Consider the following 23,002-nt stretch of genomic DNA (forward strand, 5'->3'; position numbering starts at 1 on the left):
AGGTGTTTGGCTAAAATTTTACTTTACAAATCGTAAGAAAAATTTTTTTGATGGAAATTTTTTTTTTCTTTTTCTTTCTTTCTTTTTCCTTTTTTTTCCTCTCTTCTTCTTCTCCCTTCCCCCTCCCCCACCACCGCTCCCTCCCAGTTGCTGGAACAAGTCCGTTTGGATTAGCTATTTTTAGGAGTGTTTTTAAAAAATTTTACTGTAACAGAGTTTTTAGAGTATATTTTGGGATATTTTAGAAAAAATTTTGGAATATTTAAGAGTAGTAGAGTTTTTAAAATATTTTTTGAAATATTTTTTAAACATTAAAAAAAATTTAAACTATTCTTTAAAGTACCTTTTAGAGTACTTTTTAAATAATGTTTAATGATGATATTTCAGATGAGGCAGAATAAAGAGAACAAAAACAAAAAGAATTTAAGCATGGGTTGCAACTGCGGCAAAGAATAATCTAGTGATAACAATAGCAACCCACCTAGTCTAGCTATATGATTTTCTCTTTTTTTTCCCTTCTAATCATAGCAAAGAGGAGATGACTAGCAAAGTGGAGGATTAAGTAAAAGAAAATTATATATTAGCCCTAAATTATTTGAGAATCCCTCAACTACATGAAGGATTTATGAATGAATGACAAAATTAGAAGAAAGGGAAAAAATGAAAAAAGATGACAAAGGAAGAGAAATGGTAAAGGAAAAAGAACAGAGAAGACGAAGAAAAAAGTACAATAATAGAGAGATAGTTGGGTATAAAAAATGATTTAAGTGACAGAAATAAAAGGTCAAGGATAAAATGAGGATCAAGGTATACTTTAGTGGGATTTAATATAATTAACCACTTTTTTAGTGTATGATTAACACTAAGAAACATAACTATACGACTAAAGTACAAATCAATAACAAAATGGTTCCCCTTTTATTTCTTCAACAAAATCTCTCGTGGTCCTATTATTTTGTGAATAAATTTCACAATTCTCATCCTTATATGGTAATTCATGTGTAACCTTTATTTCTCGTAATTAAATGTCGCAATTTCGCTTGCATTATCTAGTTAATACTGAATATAAAAGTTTATCAATATTCAGACTTAATTTAGATAAATATAGATTGAGTTAACGTGCAAGTCCACTAAGTTCCTCTTTTTCCATTTTTGGCCATTCATTTGCTGTAAATAAATATCTTAATTCTAGTTGTAAATCAATTTGGGATCAAGTATAAATGTGGGTATGTTCCCAATGCTAATAAGCATTACACGCATGTTAGTTTCTTTTGCTGATTAGGTTAACTTTCTTTTAGAGTTGATAAACAAAATGTTTTTCTGCCCTGAAATCATTGACAAAGATATACCACCCTATAGAATAATAAGTTAATAATACATTGATGATTTTAGGTCCATCATAGATTGAACTATCCTGTTTGCACAAACTCTGACAAACTTGATGTTATTAAGCATCTCCAGTAGAAAATTGAGATCAGAGTATCCTATCATATGTTCCTATTTCTGCAAAAAATACCCATCACCATTCTTATTTTTATTTTTATGATGTTCTATGCATCTTTCCGTATTTCAAATAACTATTACGATTCACAATCATTGGTACCAACAGATGTTAGTGTAAGTAGAAGGGGCTTACATATTTTAATCATGAGATTTTAGGTTCGAAACTCATGTAAATGGAAATGGAAATGACAACATTGGAAGAGTTTTCTTCCACAAGGGATCCGATCCGATTCGAACGTGATTAGTCGCAGACCGCAAAACGGATGTGGAGATTTATAACAAACAAACAAATAAATAAATAAACAGTCATTGGTATTCTTACCTATTATTACCTGACACATTTTTTGTCATGTACATATTCTCGGATTCAATCCACTTTACAGTTTACACCCATGACCATGAGCCCACGAGAAAACTAAAATCAAAGTTCAGGGGGAGACTTCCAGTTGAATAGTTCTAAAGTTAACCTATATGAAGACAGCATAATTACAAGCCATACTGAAAGCTAATCCTCCTTAATCTGTTAAGCAGTTAAGCTTCAGATTCTTCTATTTCAGCATATCAAGCTCCAAGTATACACATAAATAAAAAAAGAAAATGATAGACAATAGACAACCAATGACTAAATCCAAATAAAGGCCATAGTAACTCAGTCATCTACTGTATTTCATTGTCCTACCATGCTGAAACCTGTTTTTTTCAGTGACTGGCTGACTGCCCATAGCAAAATCTAATTAAGTTCAACTTAATTGCTGAGATGAATTTGCTATCCAACCTAGAAGGGCATTTCTTGTCACTGTCATCTTTTTCAACCTTCCTTAGCGCCATATCTGCTGTTTTGGCTTTGAGAGCTACCAGTTTTCTATGTGATATAGGCTTAATCACATATTGCCCCCTGTAATTAGGGTCAAGTAGCAAATTACCCCCGATATTCACAAAATAAACATATTACTCCCAACTGACAACTTGTCAAACGTATGTCTCTGACAAAAAGATAATTATTTCCTCATTATTAAACACTGTCAATTATCTTTTTCCTTTTCTCTTTTTTTCCTATTATATATAGATTTCTATTTACTCCTCCTCCAAATCAACTTTGATATACAAATTTTGAAAATAATATATTAAATTTTTTTCGTGGTTTAACATATACTATTATTTTTCTTGTAAACAATTCCTTTTGATGCATAAATATACTTATCATTATTTAGTTATGTAAAATATTGAACAATCATAAATTATTATACAAAATAAGAAAGTGTATATTTAATAAAATTAATTTAAGGAGTTTCTATTTTTCTTTAAGAGTATCTTGTTGTGCATTAATGGTTAATATAATGTTGGCGATGCACTAAATTTTAATAAAAATAAAATTACAAAAAATATTATTACTAAATATACAGTTGTTAGTTTCTTGTAACGTTTTACAATAGATAAATATTCTACAAAACAAAAAGAACCAAATGTGTTTGAATATCAAATAGATTGTTAATAAACATATAGAAGAAACAAAGATGAAGAAAAGGAGAAAATACAAGTAAAATATTTACACTAAGTATTTAATTTTTAGTTTCAGTTACAATTAATGCATAACAAGGATTTATTAATAAAATAGAGATTCCTTAGAATAAATAGATAAATACTTTCTAATTTTTTACAATAATTAATTTTTTACAAGAACTTCTTTAACATATTATTATTATTATTATTATTGAAATTTGTATTTCATAGTAGGAATTGAGGAGGAAAAAGAAATTTAAACAATAATAAAGAAACCAACAAGAAGAAAAAGAAAGAGAGGGGGTAGTTTGTAGACTTCATGAATACAAGAGCTAATTTGCTACTAATACCTAATTACAAGGGGGCAATATGTATTTAAACCTATGATAATATATATATATATATATATATATGTATATATATATATATGTCCTTATCCTTGTTCTACAGAGGCCGTCTTTGCACGAGCATTGGTAAACATAGATTACCACCATTTTTCTCTAGCTTTTTGGATTGCTATTTTTATAAATTTTTGTAGATAAATGTACTGTAATGATTTAATATATGTGAGATAAAAAGATAATTGAGGAACATGTTCACGAAAAGCGTAAAATTTTTTTTGTGAAAAATCACAATCCAAAAGGATTCTCAAAGGCAACAATTTTTGACTAACTTCAGTCAAGGCATTTAAGGTGGTGGAACATTTGCATCTTCATGAAAATACAGACTAAATATTGTATGGGGGAGATGATACACTTAAATGGGCAAAATTGTACAATCAGCTGATAGTAGTGAAGTTTCCTTGGGAAACTCAGTGAAAACAGGCTCTCGGAAAATCAAAATCCACAGACAGCGCAATTTTCCCCCTCAATAACAATGAGATGGAACACCAAGAGTTGTGAAAGTATTAAATCCTAAAACCCCCCATTAGCATTTGTCCATGTCAATCACTTTCCCTGAAAGCAGATTCCAATTTCTGCAACCAGTTCACATACTGACTCTGCTCCTTCTTCCCTAGGCGAAGAAGGAGAAAATTCAGAAGGCTTTCTCCGATTCCCCTGGCCTCTAGATACTTCTTGAGCTCATCTTGCAACTGAGGGTCCAAGTCACTACCAAAAGGAAGGATGTAAAAATATCATTACACATTTGAAAGACAGAAGAGAGATGGAAGGAAGAGCTGACAGAGAATTAAGCCAGAATGAGCTATCAATTGCTTATACGAGTAAGTTTCACCTATTGTTTAAAAGAATACCCCTATACTTATTATAATCAGAGAAGCCCTTCCTAAGTATTTATTCAAAACCCAAGACAACACACTAAACTTCTCTTCCCTGCCTCTCTAGAAACTTTTAGATATTGGTATTTTGATTTCTCACTGGCCCATTAGTGGAAATGTGAATTCTGAAATAGAGCAACCTTCGAAGCTTTTACTTCTGCGGGTCAGGTATTTAGCTCTAAACCATGATGGTGGTTTTTCGCGTTGATTATGGCTTTGCAGTTTATGTATCAGACTCCTACCAGTACTTGTATAAACATATTTGCCAAGCAGTAATGCATTAATGTCAATTCAAGATCATTATTATTATTATTTCTTCACAAATATTACCGCTTCACCCTACAAGTCTGCTTACAAACCCCATTACAACACAGCACTAAACTTGTACATGGTAGGTCAAAGCATAAAGGCTTGGTGGAAGCCCAAACAAGATCCACACACCAGCATAGACAAATTTTAATAGCTCCCTGAACCAAACCTTACACATTTTGGCATCATCAAGCCAAAAGGTTGAAATTACAGTCAATCGGTTTACAGGAAAGTAATCAAAGATGCTAAACAAGTGAATATGACCAAGTTATTATATGTCTATAATATGACCAAAAAATTAAGAGTGATTCCCTATAATTTCACAGGATAATATGTGCAAAAAACTGAGAGCGATTCCATGCAATTTCACAGGATATTGAGAAAGCCTTTCAAGATAACCAGAGGATTAACAGAACCAAGGATGCTAAAGATGCAGAAGCAAAAAGTTACAGGTGCATACAAGACCAACTAAACTACCAAAATGTCAGCATTAAAATGCGCATCAACATCAGCAAAATCAAATAAGAAAATTAGCCTTGAAGATTGAACATGGAAAACTTCACACATACAAGACCAACTAAACTACCAAAAAGACCAAATAAACTACCAAAATGTCAGCGTTAAAATGCGCATCAACATCAGCAAAATCAAATAAGAAAATTAGCCTTGACGATTAAACATGGAAAACTTCATACATACAAGACCAACTAAACTACCAAAAAGACCAAATAAACTACCAAAATGTCAGCATTAAAATGCACATCAACATCAGCAAAATCAAATAAGAAAATTAGCCTTGACGATTAAACATGGAAAACTTCAATTACGCACGACACTAACTTGTTAATTCTAAGAAATAGCTAATGATATTCAACGTAAAAAGGATAAAACCCCAAAACTCATGATCAAGCCAGCCACACAAAAACAGAAGGTCCAAAACAAGCTCAATTTCATTATGACTTTCAAGAATCCGTTAAACTTTTATTCTCTACTCTTATTGCTAAGGGGAGCAAGCAATAGCAAGCAGTCTTATCCTGATTATGTTGTATATCTGACCTTGGATACATATGCTTCCCAACTTACCACATCAGGCACTTTGGTACCAGTTGTTTCTTCACAGGTGAGAAGTGTAGTATTATGATACATGTACCCCCCGTAATTTGCAGTTTTAACGAGATAAATTGTGGAAATTGTATTGCAATGTAGTAGGTGCCCAATTTTTTGGGTTGTTCTGAAAAAGCAAATAGTAGGATAAAGATCCATTGATGAGTGTAGGCATACTTCAGGGCACAGTCCTATTTAATTCTCCCAGGTGGATCTTACCATACGTTGGTTTTCTTGACGCCTAACCAAAAGATTACCAATGTTTATCAATAGCAGTCATCATCCTCTTAATTATATTGCCTGACATCATTAAGTCATACAATTTTCTATTTTCAAGAAAAGATTCACCTCCTGGAACTAGCCACTTACAATCAATTGCCATTGATCCTTATGCAAGACAATACTAGCTCATAAGTAACCAGAAATAGTTATATCATAATAACAGCTATCAAAGACCCAAATGCATTACCTGAATAAGGGGCCTCTATATACCGAAGGACTCAAGCAAGATGCTGATTGGATGTAATAGGCATTCTGGATATTGAAGCCTGACTTGTCTTCACCTCTGTTAGAAACTTCACAATCAAACAGCAGGATGGATCTCAACCCAGGCTTCTTTATGCACACTTTCATCTTAACATCAGTGGCTGGGGGAAATTCACCATCTGGTTCAAAAGACTGCCCTCGTAATAGGGCTGAAATAGCAACTTCCTCACCCGACTCAGATTTCTTTCGCAGAACAACATCTTGGGTTTTTGGAGAATCCCATTCTAGCACAAAATCCAGCAAGGACCCACTTTCATCACCCTGTTTCCATTTTGTTATACGAGGTATAAAAGATGTATTATTTGACTTCATCAGATAAACAGCTTGACGGCTCAAGACCTTCAGATTAGTCAATTACTAATTACCAGCTATGTTCATAAATAGAGCCACACTTAAAAATTTGTTTTGAATTTGGAAAGAGAAAAACCAAATCAGTTTTCTCTTCCATACATCATGCAGAATCTGGAGCTACTGAAATCAAAGAACACACAAATGAAACCTTGAAACTAGTATGCTTGCTCAAGCAAACCAAATACAAACATTACACTTGAAAAAGAAACCTTATTAGATGTTCAACACTTGATTACTAGAAACAGACAAAACTAGGGAGGAACCAATAGTTCCTGTAGGATCTGAGGTGATGCCTCAGCCATTCAAAATATAAGAGATTATTCAGTATATGTTTGAAAAACAGCTGCGGTTTTTGAAGAGTGGAGACGCCTAATCCAATAATGAAAGGACCATTTCTTTTCATGGCTCATATGCACGAAAATGGAAAAGTGTACAATTGCACATGACAAGAATGTTATCCCTCAACATACATGGTGCAAAATTATTTACTTCTTGTAAAACTCAACCCCATAGTGCATAACATCCTAAGAATGCAATTATTGTCCCTACTTTTGAAAAAGAAGCACTATACCTCTTCCAACCCAGAAAGCAGCAAACAATGAGGAGTATTTACACGAGTACTAAATCAAGGAAATCAAGCAACATCATTGAGACAACAAGAGGAACAAAAAGGAGAAAAAGAATGGACAATGAATTCCAACCCTCTCATCGAGATGCAAACTTTGTTCCACCAAGCTGATGCAACAGGTTCGACGAACACGGAAAGAAGAAAGAGTAAGAGATTATAACTTTCAACAAAGACCACATAATAGTTCAAACTTTGTCGTTAAGAGAAAGAAATTAACATAGTCAGAATACTAAACAAATAGAACTAAATCCAAGCTATATTCAGGGTTCAACGGGAACAAGCATTGCTGTCTACTATATACTGAAAACTTGAAAAAGAAAGAACCCAATACGAAATAGAGGTTACAAGCAATATTCAATCACACCCCACCAAAAGTAGAAGATTGTAGATTCCCAAATAAAATAACATAATTCAAAAGTTGGCAAGAAACTAGGAAAAAAGTTGGGATATTTTAAGAGTACCTGGGCGGGGGGTTTGGAAGTGAGTTCATGGTTAATTTCAGATTGCAAGATTTTGAGCAAATCAAGGTCTTGGATTGCTCTTATGCCTTGAGAATAAAAACGAAGGCCTTGAATTACTTCACTGGATTTTAGCAGCAAACTACCTAGTCTTTGCATACTTCCCTCCAGATTTTCTACTGTAACTTCTTCTTTTGCGGCAGACGAATCAGTCTAAATTATTTACGAGCCAATGAGTTGAAGGACGAGTGTGCTGGTAGAAATCGCTGCCATGTAACGGCGACTTTGAAGGGACCGCACAAAAGACGTTACTGGAGCCGGATCTATTTGCAACATTAGGTTTTTTTCATCTTGGTCCTCCTAGTTACAACTTACTAGTTCGTTCGGCACTAAAACTTATTTCATCATTTAAAAAATGTTGCTATCTTTAAATGTATTTTTCTAAAAATCCCATTAGGAAAACTAAACAACTTTTTAAAAAAAAACCATATAGTACCTTTTTAATACGAATTTCATTAACAAATTCATTACTTTCCTACTAGATAAAACAAGTATGGGTGAATATATTGAGAGTTGAATCAAGTCAAATTTTAGCATATTCAAGTTAAGTGTCACTCAAATTTATGAAACTCTATATTAAGCTCTTACTGTAACAATCGAGTTTAAACTTGATCTCAAATTCAAACTTAATCGAATTTAAAATCTCGATTATTAAAGTTCAATAAGTGACACTTTTAGAATAAATAAAATAAACATTTCGTTATAATAATATGTATAAAAATTATTAAATGGATATGTATTATTATACTTGACCAACCTTCAAGTCAATTATCTTCGGACCCAAATTCAACTCAAAAGTTTAGTTAAGTCATTCAAGCTTGACTCAATTACACTGATAATAATTTGAGCATTCAAAATTAAAATTTCTAACAAATAATATAGAGAAAAACAAAAACTCACCTACTGAAAAGTCTAAAATACAATCCTTCGTTTGTTTGAATATTAGGGCCTTTGCATAAAAGATGCGGATTTCCTAATTTTTCATAAACTTTGATGTTGAAATTTGGATTTTGCATAATGCAGCACGCTATTAAGTTTTTTTCATAGCATAGGGGGAAGTTGTGAACAAATAATAGTTTAGGTGGGCATTTTGCAATTATCAGCAAAACGAAAAGGCCAAAGAAAAGAAAAGAGGGTTCTGAGGGATGCAGGATAAAGTTGGGTGTGGGTGTGAGCACAGAATCAACATATCAAACTTTACCCGCTTCAATTTTTAGGGCTTTTCAAATCAATTGTTTAAACCCTTGAAATAAAACTAATAAACCCTGCTCCAGAAAACACGCACAACACACAGTAGCAGAACACTGCTTAACAGCAATAATGGCGAGCGATGCAGACATGGGTAGCTGGAATGATCTTCTCCACTCGTCCTCGAGGCTACTCGAACAAGCCGCTCCTTCCGCCCAGTTCCCTCCTCTTCAGGTTCTAATGATAACTAAACAAGAATCCATGTTTTCTTTTCACTTTCAATTTTGTCGTTAGTCATTCAATTTTGTAGCTGAGTTTGGAAAATAAACGGAAAAAATAAAGCTAGAATCTGTTTTTTTGTGGGTTAAAATATGTTTTGGTGGAATGCAGAGGAATTTGGACCAGTTAGAATCATTGTCAAAGAAGCTCAAGGCAAAAACCCTAAGAACTGAAGCTCCTTCACAATCTATTGCCGCGACTAGGTATTTAAACTATTAAATTATGGATTGTTCTTAACATGCGGATTATTGGTTTTGAAACACGTGGTCTGAATTTAACTTTTCGTGTTTCTGGTATGGTTTGCATTTAATTCTTTTCGTGTTTCTGGTGTTGTTTGCATTGAATTTTAGGTTATTAGCACGAGAGGGGATAAATGCAGAGCAACTTGCGCGCGATCTCAAGTCATTTGAGCTAAAGGTATAATTCCTTGTGAATACAAGATGGTTCTGAAATTTAGTACGAGTAAAGGACAATGAAATACAGCGTGGTGTTTGATATTGCATATAGGACAAAGCTGTTGAAGAGCAAAACGGTTTATGTTTGTATCAGGAAAATTCTGTTAATTGTTATCGATGAGGTTTTGTAGGATAGTGAATTTGGGTAATGCATTTACAGTTTTAGTTCTGGCACTCGGTTATATTCAAGTGAATTTCTAAGTAAGCTCAAGAAGTGAGAATAGATGCTGAGAGTATTGTAGTATCTGTTTAGGTTACTGGATATCTCCACACCTGTAGTGTGGTTCTTCTAGTACAAGTCAGGTTGATATATCTGGGGTTCCATTTTGGAGGATTTTGTGTCAGTCAAAGCGTTCATTTTGGGTTTTGCCTTTTGTATGACATCGTCCTTTTAGCTTCAGGTAGTAGTATCTTTTTGGCTCGTTCTGGGAAGATATAAGTGTACACATATTTGGCAGACTTCTAGTTTGGAGAATTATAGAGTCTGCTGACTTTTATGCTTCCTAATTAAAAGAAATTGAAGGGCAACCTAATAACTTTGGCTTCAAAGTTTACAAGTGCTGTTTTACCATTTTATGTATTCAGAATAACAATTCTCTGAGGAACTAATCCCCTCTTTATCATGCTTCTTTGCACCACTAGTATTTTTAACTCCCTATTTCCCTTTGCTCATTCTATCCACCACCATAAGAAGCTTGCTTCAATCTTTTAGTTTCTATCCATTAATGTTTTACTTGTTCTCATATATTTCCTTGTCTTTTTGCTAGACAACATATGAAGATGTTTTCCCTGCAGAAGCAACAACAGTTGAAGAATATTTACAACAGGCAAGTATTTAAATGGGTTTGAAAATACATAAACCATAGCAATTGCATTTGTTCTACTAAAAGCATTGTCAATGAGGTGCTATATATGCTTGAAATTATTGTGCACTATGGAGTAATGAATCTGATTCCTTTTGCATAATTAATGTAGTTCTGAATATGCGGAAGAAGGGATGGCTTGCTCGCATTTATGGGGAGGGATTGCATTACTATTTCTCCAATTTTTGCCATAAGTCGACTTGTCAATATCATTTCATAAGTATTGGACTACCAGGCACGGATATGGTGGTTCTGTTACTTTCCAATATGGAACTTTTCACCTTTTTATTTGCAACCTCAACGCATAATGTAGATTGAAAAATACTACTGTTTACATCCATTTTCCAGTAGTATTGCTGGTAAAACTGATGTTAAGGGTGGGGGCAGGTGGCTTTTCTTTTTCTAAAATGTCTATGCACATCTATGCTGTTGTCATGTCTGCTAATGTACGAGAATTAAAGTGATTCCTTCAATATCTGGACTCTAATTTGAATCTTAATTATGCAGAATCTGATTTCAGTGGGTATTTTATGTTTGCAAATATGCAATCGTCAAATTAATATTTGCATGATTTATGATAATATCATTTTTCTACTGTCTTAGCACTATGTGGTGCTTTTCTAAGTTTTTTTTTGTGGTTTCCTTTTGAGCCTGCATAAGCTAGGCTTCACTAGGGTTTTGGAGACCTTTATGTGAAGCTTGAAACTTGAATTTGGTTTTGAACTTTCATCTTAATTATCCTTGTTATTTGACTTAGCTTTCTTGTGAGTCAGCTTATGTTATGTTTAATAAATGTTCCTAGTACTTTAGATATACTTCTATAATAGATATTGTAACGTTGTTGAGCTCAAAGTAGGCAGGATAATACCATTATTGACCGTTCAAAGTAATCATGTTATGCCTGTGGTTTGGGCTTGAGATTGAAGAGTTGGAACTAAATTGGAGTTTGAAGCAAATATGAATTGGCCTATGGATGGAGTTTTATTCTATTGCTTCTGAGTGGCTTTTTATAGCTTGTTAGGTGGGTCTAGCTTGAAAGATGTTGAGCTTAATCAGCCTGTAGTTGAAGTTTTGCACTGCTTACAAGTGGCTTCGCACAGCTTGTTAACTTGGACAAGCTTCAGTTTAGGTGAACATCAGTTGAGCTTGACTTTGAGTATTTTGAGTGGCTTCACATTTGTGGACCTCTTTTCCCTCAGTTCCGTGATATCTTAGTTAGGTTTATGAGTGTTGTGCCTACTCCGGCCGATAATAAGTTTTCCCCATCAGAAACCTTCTTTATTGCTTAAGTATTCATGCATTCACATTGGACATCAAGTGGCAATGACTGCAATCTCATGCATCAGTTCTCCCATTTCTAGCATTTGGTGTACTTTTTCTTGATGAATATGAGCTGATGATGTCACTTGATCATGCTACCTCTCGCTTTGTATTCTTCAGGTCCATGAGATGGCAATGGTGTCAGCTGTACAGGAAGCTCAGAAGGATAATCTTAGAAGTTTCAGCGACTACATGATGACAGTTTTGGAGGTGAATGCTCCTGCATGAGTATGCTTCAAGATCTTTTTGCTAGTTACAATACTTTAGGCTGCTATATGGGTAAACAGTTAAAACTACTGTGGAGTAAAATGTAGGTGTTCAGCATGAAGATATGGTTGTTTGGAATTCTCTAGGAGGACCTTAGTCATTCATTTGGTGCTTGATAGTCTTGTTTGTTCCTAGTTTTTCATGTTTTTTGGAGCTTATCTTGACAGGAGGACTGGCAAAAAGAAAAACGAGACTTCCTCCAAAGTCTGGGTCGGATTTCGAGGTTGCCCAGAATCAATGTGATGGATTCAGGCACTGGTTCTGTTCGTCAAGGTCAAATAGGGACACTAACTTCCAGTCCTCATGTTTCATCTGGTCCATCTACCATGGAGCTTGCACCGTTGGCTAATAAGCCCATTGTTGAGAAAAAAGCTGCAGCCTATGGAGAAGTTGTGAAGGACCTCAACAGTGCCAGAGAGCGTGGTTCTTCTTTCAAGGTGAGTATTGATTCCTCTAACTCATTGCAACTTCAATTGTATGTGATATTTTCTTTCTCATTTAGCCATTGAAAGTTCTTTGGCTTCTCCAAAGCACATAAAGCGTCTCTCATTTTTAAGTATAGTTGTATAGAAAATCAAGTGTCCCACTTTATGATTAATTAATGCATTTTACTTTATTAGCCTGCTACAGCTTTCAAGCTTGCATATGAGAGTTTAGGCATTGATACATCTGGAGGCAAATCAGTTGGCATGCAGAAAATGTGGAACCTTGTTTTGGTATGTTCATTAACACATGCTTTTTGTTTTACTTTTACATTTTTTGCTCCAACCTATTTGGTTGCATTTTCTTTATCAAGTTTTAAGATGAAATGAAATAAGTTCATCTGTTTATAAATTGGATATTGTTCATGCCTTTGTGATTTATCTTGTACTTCCACATGTATGAGGTTTTTGAATCAAGGCTTTTCTATTGTTCATTGATTGATTTGTCTGTAACTAACTGAATAACTGGACAGACACTGATGAATGAGGATTCAACTCCAAAACCAAATGTTTCAAGGAAACTATCATTGGTAATGGGAGCTAGACGCCACCTTGAATGGGGGCATGAAAAATATGTCCTAGATACAATACAGAGTCATCCTGCACAGGTAATCCATTAATTTCTTGTTTTTTATGTTTCAGATATGTACTGATAGAGTGATCCTGTTATTATTTTTTTAGATTTGTTCTCGTTCTTCTAATCAGTTTATCATAGATTATATGTCATGTATTGGTAATTGACATAAAAGGTCAGCTCCTGCTAAAGTCTCGAGTTTTCTGCATGAGTCCCCCAAGTAAACTTTTAAGTGGATACTATTGTCTATGCTAGAAAACCAAATAAAAAACAACTGTGTTGTAAACGAGGTTAATTGTCCTCCCTAGAATGTACCTAGTACTTTGTCGTGCACTTGACATCCTGAGAAGTCCACAAGCATACTGCCCAAATTCCTCGTTTTATGTATACATGTGTGGACACTTGGTAGCTCAAGTTTTTTATCAATCACAACTATAAGGTCATGGAGCTTCGGTTTTAGATCATTATGGGATCTATCTGCTGTATCTATATTAGTTATCCTGCTTTGGCAGATATTTTTATGTTGGAGAAATTTGCATTCGATGGTTCACCTTATACTTGACTGCTTGTTTTGCATTTTACAAGAATGAAAAGGATCTTAATCCCATGAAAGCTCTCCTGGAGCTCGAGGAGCCAGGTTCTGAGCTTCCAATATACTTATAGTACTATTTGCTAGTTGGGTGGATGTTGCCTATGGAGTCAAAGCCTCTACGTGTTGCGAGCAGTTGTTGCCTTTAGATCAGAAACAGGGATTACAAGTGATCCAGTTGACGACTGATCTCTTGCAGTTTCATTCTATTATTTTTAGTGGTGGCTGCAGACAAGACATACTTGTGGCGCTCCGTTTAGCATCTGAAGACTTTTTATGGCTTTAAATGTTTTGGGGTTTATTATGTGTACAAGTAACTGTAGTACTATGCATAAATGCCGATTTTAATCTCAAGCTTATAGACTATCTTCATTGTAGGCTTCTCTTGGTGGAGCTGTTGATAATTTGCAGCGAATTCGAGCCTTCCTGAGGGTCTGTAACTTTTTCATTGTGTAATAATTAAGACTCCAAGTTGTAATATAACTGGCTTTCTTGCCCTTGAGAATATTCCCATGCTCAATAATTTAGTCTCTGCAGATTCGTTTAAGGGATTATGGTGTCCTTGACTTTGATGCGGATGATGCTCGTAGACAGCCTCCCATTGATACCACTTGGCAGCAGGTTTTTATTATGTTTTCTTGTTCTTCTAGATGTTGCTCAAAACCATGCGAGAAAGCATTTATTTTCCATGCAATCAAATGTGTGTGGTTCATTGCTGTTGGCAGACACAATTCTATCTGTAAGGCAGTTAACAGCTGTCTATGCAGTTTTTAATTTGTCTTTGTTCAAACAGACATCACCTTCCCTTATTTTTGTTTTGCCCAGCAGTTCTCATGTAAACTACATGGAAAACAGGATAGCAATAAAGGAAAAAAAGAGATCGTACTTTGACTATGAGCTAGGATTTGTACAAGCACCAGAACTTTTGTGAAAATATATTATCTGTAGTTTTGCTATGGATCTTTCTTCAATTGTTATCATGCTGGATTTAAACATGGCTCAATTGTACATGGATGCCAGTTTGCTTAATCTCTAGTTATTCAGATACCTCTGTCTAAGCTATTTTATTTGTTCCCTAATTGTTCCCAAAGGAAGATGTAGAAATTTTTGGTGTCTGCATGAATTGTGCTTCAAGTTAAAAAAGTGATAACTAGAAGTAAATGGGAAAACTGTTTCTTCTCTTTGAACCCTTGCTTCGCATACAGCATTATCTGCACCATTTTTGGTTTTTCTCATCTGTTAGCTGTTTTAAAACTGTTTGACGTGGTTATAGTATTCCAAATAACTAACCATATTGGGTATCTGTTCAAACAATTTCTCTCAGACCGCTTCTCTTGTTGTGTGTATGTACAGATATACTTTTGCTTGAGAACTGGGTACTATGATAAAGCGCAAGAAGTTGCCCAATCATCTCGTGTTGCACACCACTTTGCTCCTCTGGTATATTGTTTAATTGTTCATTGCTTCTGTAGTACTTGTTAATGGCTCATTTGTATTAATAATTGACTTATCCTGACAGCTCACTGAGTGGATTGCCTCTGGCAGTCTCGTATCGCCTAGGACTGTGGCTGCTGCCTCTGAAGAGTGTGAAAAATTGTTGAGGAGTGGTGATAGAGTTGGCCGAGCTTCATATGACAAGAAAAAATTAGTTCTGTATGCCATCATATCTGGTTCTCGCAGGCTGATAGACAGACTGCTTAGAGAGCAACCCACACTTTTCAATACCATAGAGGATTTCTTGTGGTTCAAGTTGTCTGCTATACATGAATGGTCTGATGGTTCATCTTCTGCTGTTCTTAATGAGGGATTCTCACCCTACACTTTGGAAGATTTACAGGCTTACCTAAATAAGTTTGAACCTTCATATTATACAAAGAATGGAAAGGATCCTCTGGTGTATCCATATGTTTTATTGTTGAGCATTCAGCTGCTTCCAGCAGTCCTTTATTTGTCCAAGGATATAGGAGATGAAGGATATGGCATTGATTCTGTCCACATAAATATAGTATTCGCTGACCATGAGGTCCTTTCTGAAGGTGCTGGGGCTGCTCAAAAATTTGGAGTGATGGATGCTTTTGCAGAGGCTTCTAGCATAATTAGGCAGTATGGATCTGCTTATCTACGGAACGGTGACCTGTCAATGGCACTAGAGTACTATGCACAGGCTGCTGCTGCAGTGGGTGGTGGTGAGCTTTCATGGACTGGAAGAGGTAGTATAGATCAGCAGCGGCAGAGGACCTTGATGTTGAAGCAACTTTTTACAGAACTTTTATTACATGATGGTGGTATTTATCTTCTGCTCGGACCAAGAGGTACCGGAGAAGAAGGTCAACTTGGCAGATTTTTCACTGATGGAAAGACAAGGCAACAGTTTCTGCTTGAGGCTGCGCGGCAGTGTCAGGATACTGGGCTGTATGACAAAGTAATACTTCTTTTCTTGCTTTCTTCTTTCACACTTAGTAAGCATTTTAGCGGGTTGTGCAGAACTCATTTGTCAAAATTTGCCCATGCACTGCTGTCTAAGATGGTGATCAGTAGATGGAGCAGATTAACTGTGTTATTTAGTTATCTTAGCACATTCAGAAAGTTCCATTGTGCTACAAATATACAAGTTTAGTCCAGTTGGTCTTAGAATTAAAAAGGGAAGTACTCGGCTTCATGCAATCCACAGTTTTTTTCCCCCCTTACATGTTGACACCGTGTTTCTAATCCCAGTTGCTTTTAGATTCTTGGTAGGTAATGGGACAGTATGGACTGATCATAGGGATGATGGTGCTAATTTTTCTTTTCAAATGGATGTGTAATCATCCAATAGAGAAATAATTATCTTTTTATTACTTCCATGGATTCCTCTTTCTTTGAATTTTTCTCAAATTTGGACATTGCCCAGTCTTTTCGGTTAAGTTTATTTTTGGGGTACATATCCTTTGCTGTGAGCTAGGATGACTTTTATGCATTCACGACCTTGGATAAGTAGAATATTTAAGACAAAAGGAAATAAATTATTCCAGTAGGCCACTGGGTTAAAATAGATATCTAATGTTGAACCTCTGTTCATGAGGTTCCTCTGTCAAAGGACCATGTATATTCCTCTCTGTTATTAACATAAGGAGGTGGCAATGTGGGAGGCAAGTATGATTCATTATCTCTTTGTATTCAGCTGGCATTCGGATGCCCTTAGACCGTCTCATGGCATTTCAGGTTAAACCCAGTAATGGCTTGGTTTAAGCTTCTTTTGAGTACCACTTTTCATGATTATTCCTTTTTAATGCGCTCAAAATATTGTCTCTTATGTTGATTAGCTATTGCACTCAAGTGTAAAATTTTTCTATTTTCTTCTTTAGAATTTTCATACTTCACGTGATCATTATGTAGCAGTATCATGAACACATTACATGAGAGTTTATGAGAAGTTTGTTCATCTTTTGTAATTGAATCTGTTCGAGGAAGGTCATTAGAGCAATGGGGCAATGCTTCGTCTTGGTCCTTGGAGATGACCTAGCATTTCCAGTCTCCATTATGTTGTATTTCTGCTTGATAGCTTCTCTGGAATTTTGCATGCTGTAGCTTTTTGGCTGCTATTAATTGATAATCACCTAATTTCTCTATGCTAGATATCCAAACGCACTTCTGCGTCAGACATTATAGTCGTTTTGGTTTTGCTAAAATCTGAAGAAACTTATTCTTTACCGACCAGAGTATTTGATTTCAGTCTTAAAATTAGGTCACGCAAAAGAATACCTGTTTGAAAGATTTGTGGAATTATTTGCTTCTGCTGTTTCCTGTAGCTTTTGCTTCTTTGGAGCTATCATTACATGGATTCTCATTTACGGTTATGATGTTTTATTTTTATTTATTTTTGCTCAGCTATGCATTTATTGGTTTAATGCTTACGTTTCTCTGTCACACTTATTTTCCTTCAAACTCAGTCCATAGAGATTCAAAAGAGAGTTGGGGCATTCTCTGGAGCTCTGGAGACAGTCAACAAGTGCCTGTCTGAAGCAATTTGTGCCCTATCACTTGGTAGATTGGACGGTGAGAGCAGGACTTCTGGGCTCATTCATTCCGGAAATGATATTTTGGAGGCATTTAAGTATCATCCAGAGATCAGGTATTAGATAAGGCACCGGTCAGGGGATTCTTTTTGGAGTGATGTTATTTCTCCTGAAAATTTTGTCTGAGTACACACATTGTTAAGAATAACTGTGTTAAAGAAGCAAACTTTGTCATTAATTATGTTGTTTGAATATTTTGTTTTTGGAGTAATTTAATTCTATAGAATATTTTCTTTGCAGTCCTCAGGAGCGAGAGAATGTTATGGAACAGCAAACTGTGTTAAGACAGCTTGAGGCAATCTTGTGTGTTCATAAGCTTGCGAGGGTGGGACATTATTTAGATGCTTTGAGGGAGGTAGCAAAACTTCCATTTCTTCCTCTTGATCCCCGAGCACCGGATTTTGCCTCTGACGTATTTAATAATCTATCCCCTTATGTCCAAACTTGTGTGCCTGACCTTCTAAGAGTTGCTCTTCATTGTTTGGACAATGTCAAAGATACAGATGGTTCGCTTCGTGCCTTGAGAACGAAGGTATGTGTCTGATATTGATGTCCTGTTTTACTCCTGTAATCTGTCTCCTTTTGCTTTCAGTTTGTCGTGTATCTAAGATGAATTTTATATTTTGCTTTTGGACTTCCCTCCTTTCCTACATGGTTAGCATACTGACATATTCAGCTTGCAAGCAAGTTCACTTGCGATGTGCTTTAAAGTCTGTATAAATTTGTTCAGTGGAAAATACATGTAGTGAAAAGACATTGGTTTTAATTGGTTACCGATTGCTTGTTTGCCGCATTGTAGAAGTGGCTTCTAGATGACACCTGTAGGCAGATATGCATTGAATACCATACAGTGAGAAGTGCTAGTTTGATAATAATTTTCGGCTTTCTTGAATGCATTTGATCTACAATTTCACCCGGTGGATAATCAGGTTTTTCCAAATTGAATAATCAACTTATTTGTAGTCTGCTATATTCCTCCACTCTTTCTTGCAATGGAAAGGTAGCTAAGCGTGTTGTTAACTAAAATGTTTCCTGAACATAAAACTTAGAGATTTGAGCATTTTTTGATTGGGCATAACTGTGCTCTGGTGAATGTGAATTGGATGAGAATCTCCGCAAACTTGAAACATATAAGGCTGAAGTCGAAGTTATAAGGTGAGTCTGTTAAGCAGAGTCGCAGACACTTCTTAAAGGACACTTTCAACTTATAGAGATTCAATGAATTGTTTCATTTGGGGCGTTTATGCCTATGCAATTGTTTTCCGTTTTCCTTTTTATCACGTCAAAATTTATTATCTGATGGATTTTCTTTTTAATTATTATGCTGCAGATAGCAAACTTCCTTGCAAATAACGTGAACAGGAACTGGCCTAGTGACTTGTATGAAAAGGTTGCCCGAAGCTTGTAAATGACAGATTAGCAGTGATTTGAGCTGTCATTGAGGTTAGTCATACGCATATAACTACTGTACAAAATGGTTTAAACAGGCTCCATGTTGAGATCAGTTGGAGCCATGTTGTTTGATGTGTTCTTTTAGAGCTAGAAACTTTTGTTCTGGTGTAAGATGATATTAACCTCTCTTGTTTGCCTGTCCATTAATCATGATGTTAGATGTTAAGCATGTACCCTGTCATGTCCCTGAACTTTCATGCTTTTAAGCGCATAAGTGGCAAGAATTTTCATGATTATTATTAGTACGCTAGTTATGCTCGCGTGTCTGCAAAAGCACACACAGGTTAGGCCCCAGACATTTACAACCACCAATCCGTGGCACTGCACTGGAAAAGATAGGTTTCTGGATGAAGTATTCTTGCTCCATATGTATCACCTTTGGATGAACAGAAGATTAAGCCCCAGGCCCCCAGATGATGGGACGAGCGCTGATGCGAAGTGGATGCCTAGAGAATGATGGGAGTATTTGGTCACCCTCTTTGCAGCTTGAAATTCTTTCTAAACTTGCCTCTTCTTCGAGTTAGCGATCGCAAGTGATCTTTTAACCAAGAGTAAACGGAAGGGGTTTCAAAAAATATTCATGCTTCTCACTGCCAAATGATGTTTAATAGACCTCAGCAGGTCTCTCGAGAAAATTTATCATTAGAGAAATGATACGAGGAAAAGTTGTTAAAATCCCAGAGGGGTTAATCCTGAAGCAAGTCGAAAGCTCAAAGGTCAATTTATAGCAAAGAAATCATTGGCCTGGAGGCTGGATCTGCCATATCTATGCTACCACATAGCTTCGAAACTACCCTGATTTTAAGGTCAAATGCCAGCTCGTGATACTGTCAGAATAATAATTTCTTGCGAATTTTATTCAAATGTCAAGGTTATTTTCAATTAGTTAACCCTATATATTTTTCTTGATCTTTCTAGGTCTATTAAGTATTAATTAATTGCTCTTCTTCTCTCTCTAATTCAGTTTTTTTCTATTCTCTAACTTTCCATCTTCTTCTTCTTCTTCCTCTCTTTCTCTCTCTTACATGCACTAATTAATCAATTATTTTCATGATTTACTAACTTGTCTTGGACTTTAATATTTTTCTCATACACTAAGTCCTTTGCTTCAATATGCTCTTATTTTTTCATTTTTTAAATTTTATTCAAAAGCTTCTTTTTTTTTTTTTTTTTTTTTGCGAATACAAGGAATTTAACTCAAACTAACAATAGTTTAAAATAAAAATAATTCAAACAAAAATAGCCTTATTTTTCCTTCAATATACATGGGATATACAAAGTCAAAGTAATGGAATTTAAACTTACTTTAATTTAGCTATTAGATAATATGAATATTTGGGACTTACATAATAAATATGAATATTTGACAGAAGACAAGACTTATATGACAAACATAAATACTTGATAGAAGCCAAGACTAACAAAACAAATATGAACATTAGTTGCACAAAGGCATGAAAACAAATAGTATTCAAAGGAATAAAGCATGTTGCATCTCAAAATAATTTTATATATGCTAAAGCATTGAGTTATAATGACAAAATTTGTTGGAGTTAAATCACATTATTTTGTATTTGGAAAAAAAAAACCTTTCAAATAATTAGAACTAGTTCATCTCATTTCATCCAATCGTCTCCTTTTTCTCCTCGAAAGTGAATCTTAACGCATAAAAAACTTATCCCTGTTTCCATTCCGTTTGTTTCCCTCCCATTTCTTCAAAGCAAACTTAAGATTGAACGAACATAAACAATAAACTTGATAATTCAAAGTTCCAAATATTTATTAATAGGGTTCATCAATTTAGTAAGTGGTCTCGGCATTATTGGCCCAGCTTCTGTTTTTGGTGTGCTTATTTGATGCCCAAAACATTATTAACAAAACAATTAGGGATTAAGTTTTATGGTGGCATAGAGATGGAGATTATATTGTAAAAAAGGCACTTTAAACATAAACATGGAAAATATTGGGTTTGTTTTGATACATTATTTTTTCAAATAATATTTCATTTACATCATAAACACAATTTCCAACCTAATTTTTTATCTCACATACATCATATTACAAAAAGTGCTTCAATAATTATTCCAAATAATTTTTCAAATAATACTCTTTTTTTTAGGAAATTTAAAATTTTCATCAATCATGGTCTTTTTTCTCTCTGTTTACACCCTCTTTCGATAGGATAGCAACTTGAAATACAATTACTAGAACTAATACTTATCTTTCCCTCCACAAAAATCTATCCAAACACCCTCTTGCAAACACAAAAAAAAGGAAACCCTAATTTTCTTTCCTTTCCTTCCTATTCCTTCAAACCAAACAATTGATATAGTTCTAAAACTCAATATGGTACTTGAATTATTAAGAAAAGGGTAAATTACATATAACTCACCTGTGGTTTTGTCTACTACCCCATGACCCCCTAATGTTCAAAATATCCACTTCACCACAACAAATTTATGTAAAGTGAAAATTTGACAGAAACTAACCTATGTATTGTCATTAATTAAAATATCAGTAGTGCCCTTATTTCAATGTTAAATTATTTGACGGCTTAACTACCTTGTATAAAATATGAGGGATTACATGGATAAATACACAAATTATAGGGGATAAAATGGATATTTATACAAATGATAAGAGGGTTACATAGAGATTAAGATTTTATTATGCGCACTTTTAGAGTGCATTTGGTATAAACGCTATAACTGATTATGTATTTTATTCATTTTTCACTTTATATAACATTATAGGAGGATTAAGTGGTTGTATTGAAACATTTGGGGGATCACGTGACATTATGTAAAATCACATCATTATAAGTAATTTACCCAAAAGGAGGTAAAATCCCTCTTTTAACAAAAGAAATGAAAGGCAGTTCAGATTTATATGTTTGGATTGTGGAACAAGCAAGCCCTTTTTTCATTGAAGAAAATTGTGGTTTGCAGAATTTGGAACCAATTTATAAACCGGGTATTAGTAAGTAGAGTTTCAATACAAGAGGATTACCTAAGGATAATAGGTTCTTCTTGTAAACCGGGTATTAGTAAGTAGAGTTTCAATACAAGAGGATTACCTAAGGATAATAGGTTCTTCTTGTAAACCGGGTATTAGTAAGTAGAGTTTCAATATAAAAGGATTACCTAAGGATAATAGGTTCTTCTAATAAGGGCACATGATAAGAGGTAGGTTTGGATATTAAATGTCCAAAAAAGTTTAATTTCTTTGCTAATTTAGGGATAGATGATAATGTATTCTCAAGCTATATGCTCAACACGGACGGAAGGGGATGAGAGGGGCACAACTTTTAATGATTTCCAGAGTTTTTAACTTTTAATTACTTTTTTAGTAGAAAAGAGAAGAATTTGAATTTAGAACCTTCCTGTATCTCAATCTTAGCCACTACATAAGGTATCATTGGTCTTAACATGTTTTAACAATATTGAATTAAAATATTTTAAACGCATTCAAGGTTTTCTTAAAGAGAGAAATGCAATTTTGACCCCCAAGTATTTGACGCATATAACAAAGTCTTAAGCATTTCATATAGGCTATCAATTAATTTTGAAGCGAAACAAGTATTTTATAGAATTATTTGTATTATAGGAACATTAAGATAATTACTTTAAAACTTATCATTTGAATATTACGTTTTATTAGGAAGGAAAGACAAAAAAAGAAAAAAAGAAAAACTTCTTTTTTAGAAAAAATCCCTAAAGGTATTTTATACTGGCAGATTTTAA

General features: G+C 34.7%; 2 protein-coding genes across 2 annotated transcripts; one reads left to right on the forward strand and one right to left on the reverse strand.

Moving 5' to 3' along the window:
- Positions 1-3,648: 3,648 nt before the first annotated feature.
- LOC113775339 (mitochondrial acidic protein mam33) lies at positions 3,649-7,904 on the reverse strand. The gene is made up of 3 exons (XM_027320170.1): positions 7,679-7,904; positions 6,162-6,499; positions 3,649-4,112 (listed from the first exon to the last, which is right to left on the reverse strand). The coding sequence occupies exons 1-3, from the start codon at positions 7,832-7,834 to the stop codon at positions 3,947-3,949; spliced, it is 660 nt and encodes a 219-aa protein (XP_027175971.1). The 5' UTR covers positions 7,835-7,904; the 3' UTR covers positions 3,649-3,946.
- Positions 7,905-8,986: 1,082 nt separating this feature from the next.
- Positions 8,987-19,428, forward strand: LOC113775527 (nuclear pore complex protein NUP93A). The gene is made up of 15 exons (XM_027320447.1): positions 8,987-9,157; positions 9,314-9,405; positions 9,553-9,619; positions 10,425-10,484; positions 11,961-12,050; positions 12,275-12,544; positions 12,728-12,823; positions 13,063-13,197; positions 14,131-14,184; positions 14,290-14,373; positions 15,106-15,192; positions 15,272-16,174; positions 17,682-17,863; positions 18,048-18,339; positions 19,138-19,428. The coding sequence occupies exons 1-15, from the start codon at positions 9,056-9,058 to the stop codon at positions 19,213-19,215; spliced, it is 2,592 nt and encodes an 863-aa protein (XP_027176248.1). The 5' UTR covers positions 8,987-9,055; the 3' UTR covers positions 19,216-19,428.
- Positions 19,429-23,002: the final 3,574 nt, after the last annotated feature.

This window comes from Coffea eugenioides, chromosome 6 (assembly GCF_003713205.1).
Source record: "Coffea eugenioides isolate CCC68of chromosome 6, Ceug_1.0, whole genome shotgun sequence".
In the NCBI taxonomy this organism is placed as follows: Eukaryota; Viridiplantae; Streptophyta; class Magnoliopsida; order Gentianales; family Rubiaceae; genus Coffea; species Coffea eugenioides.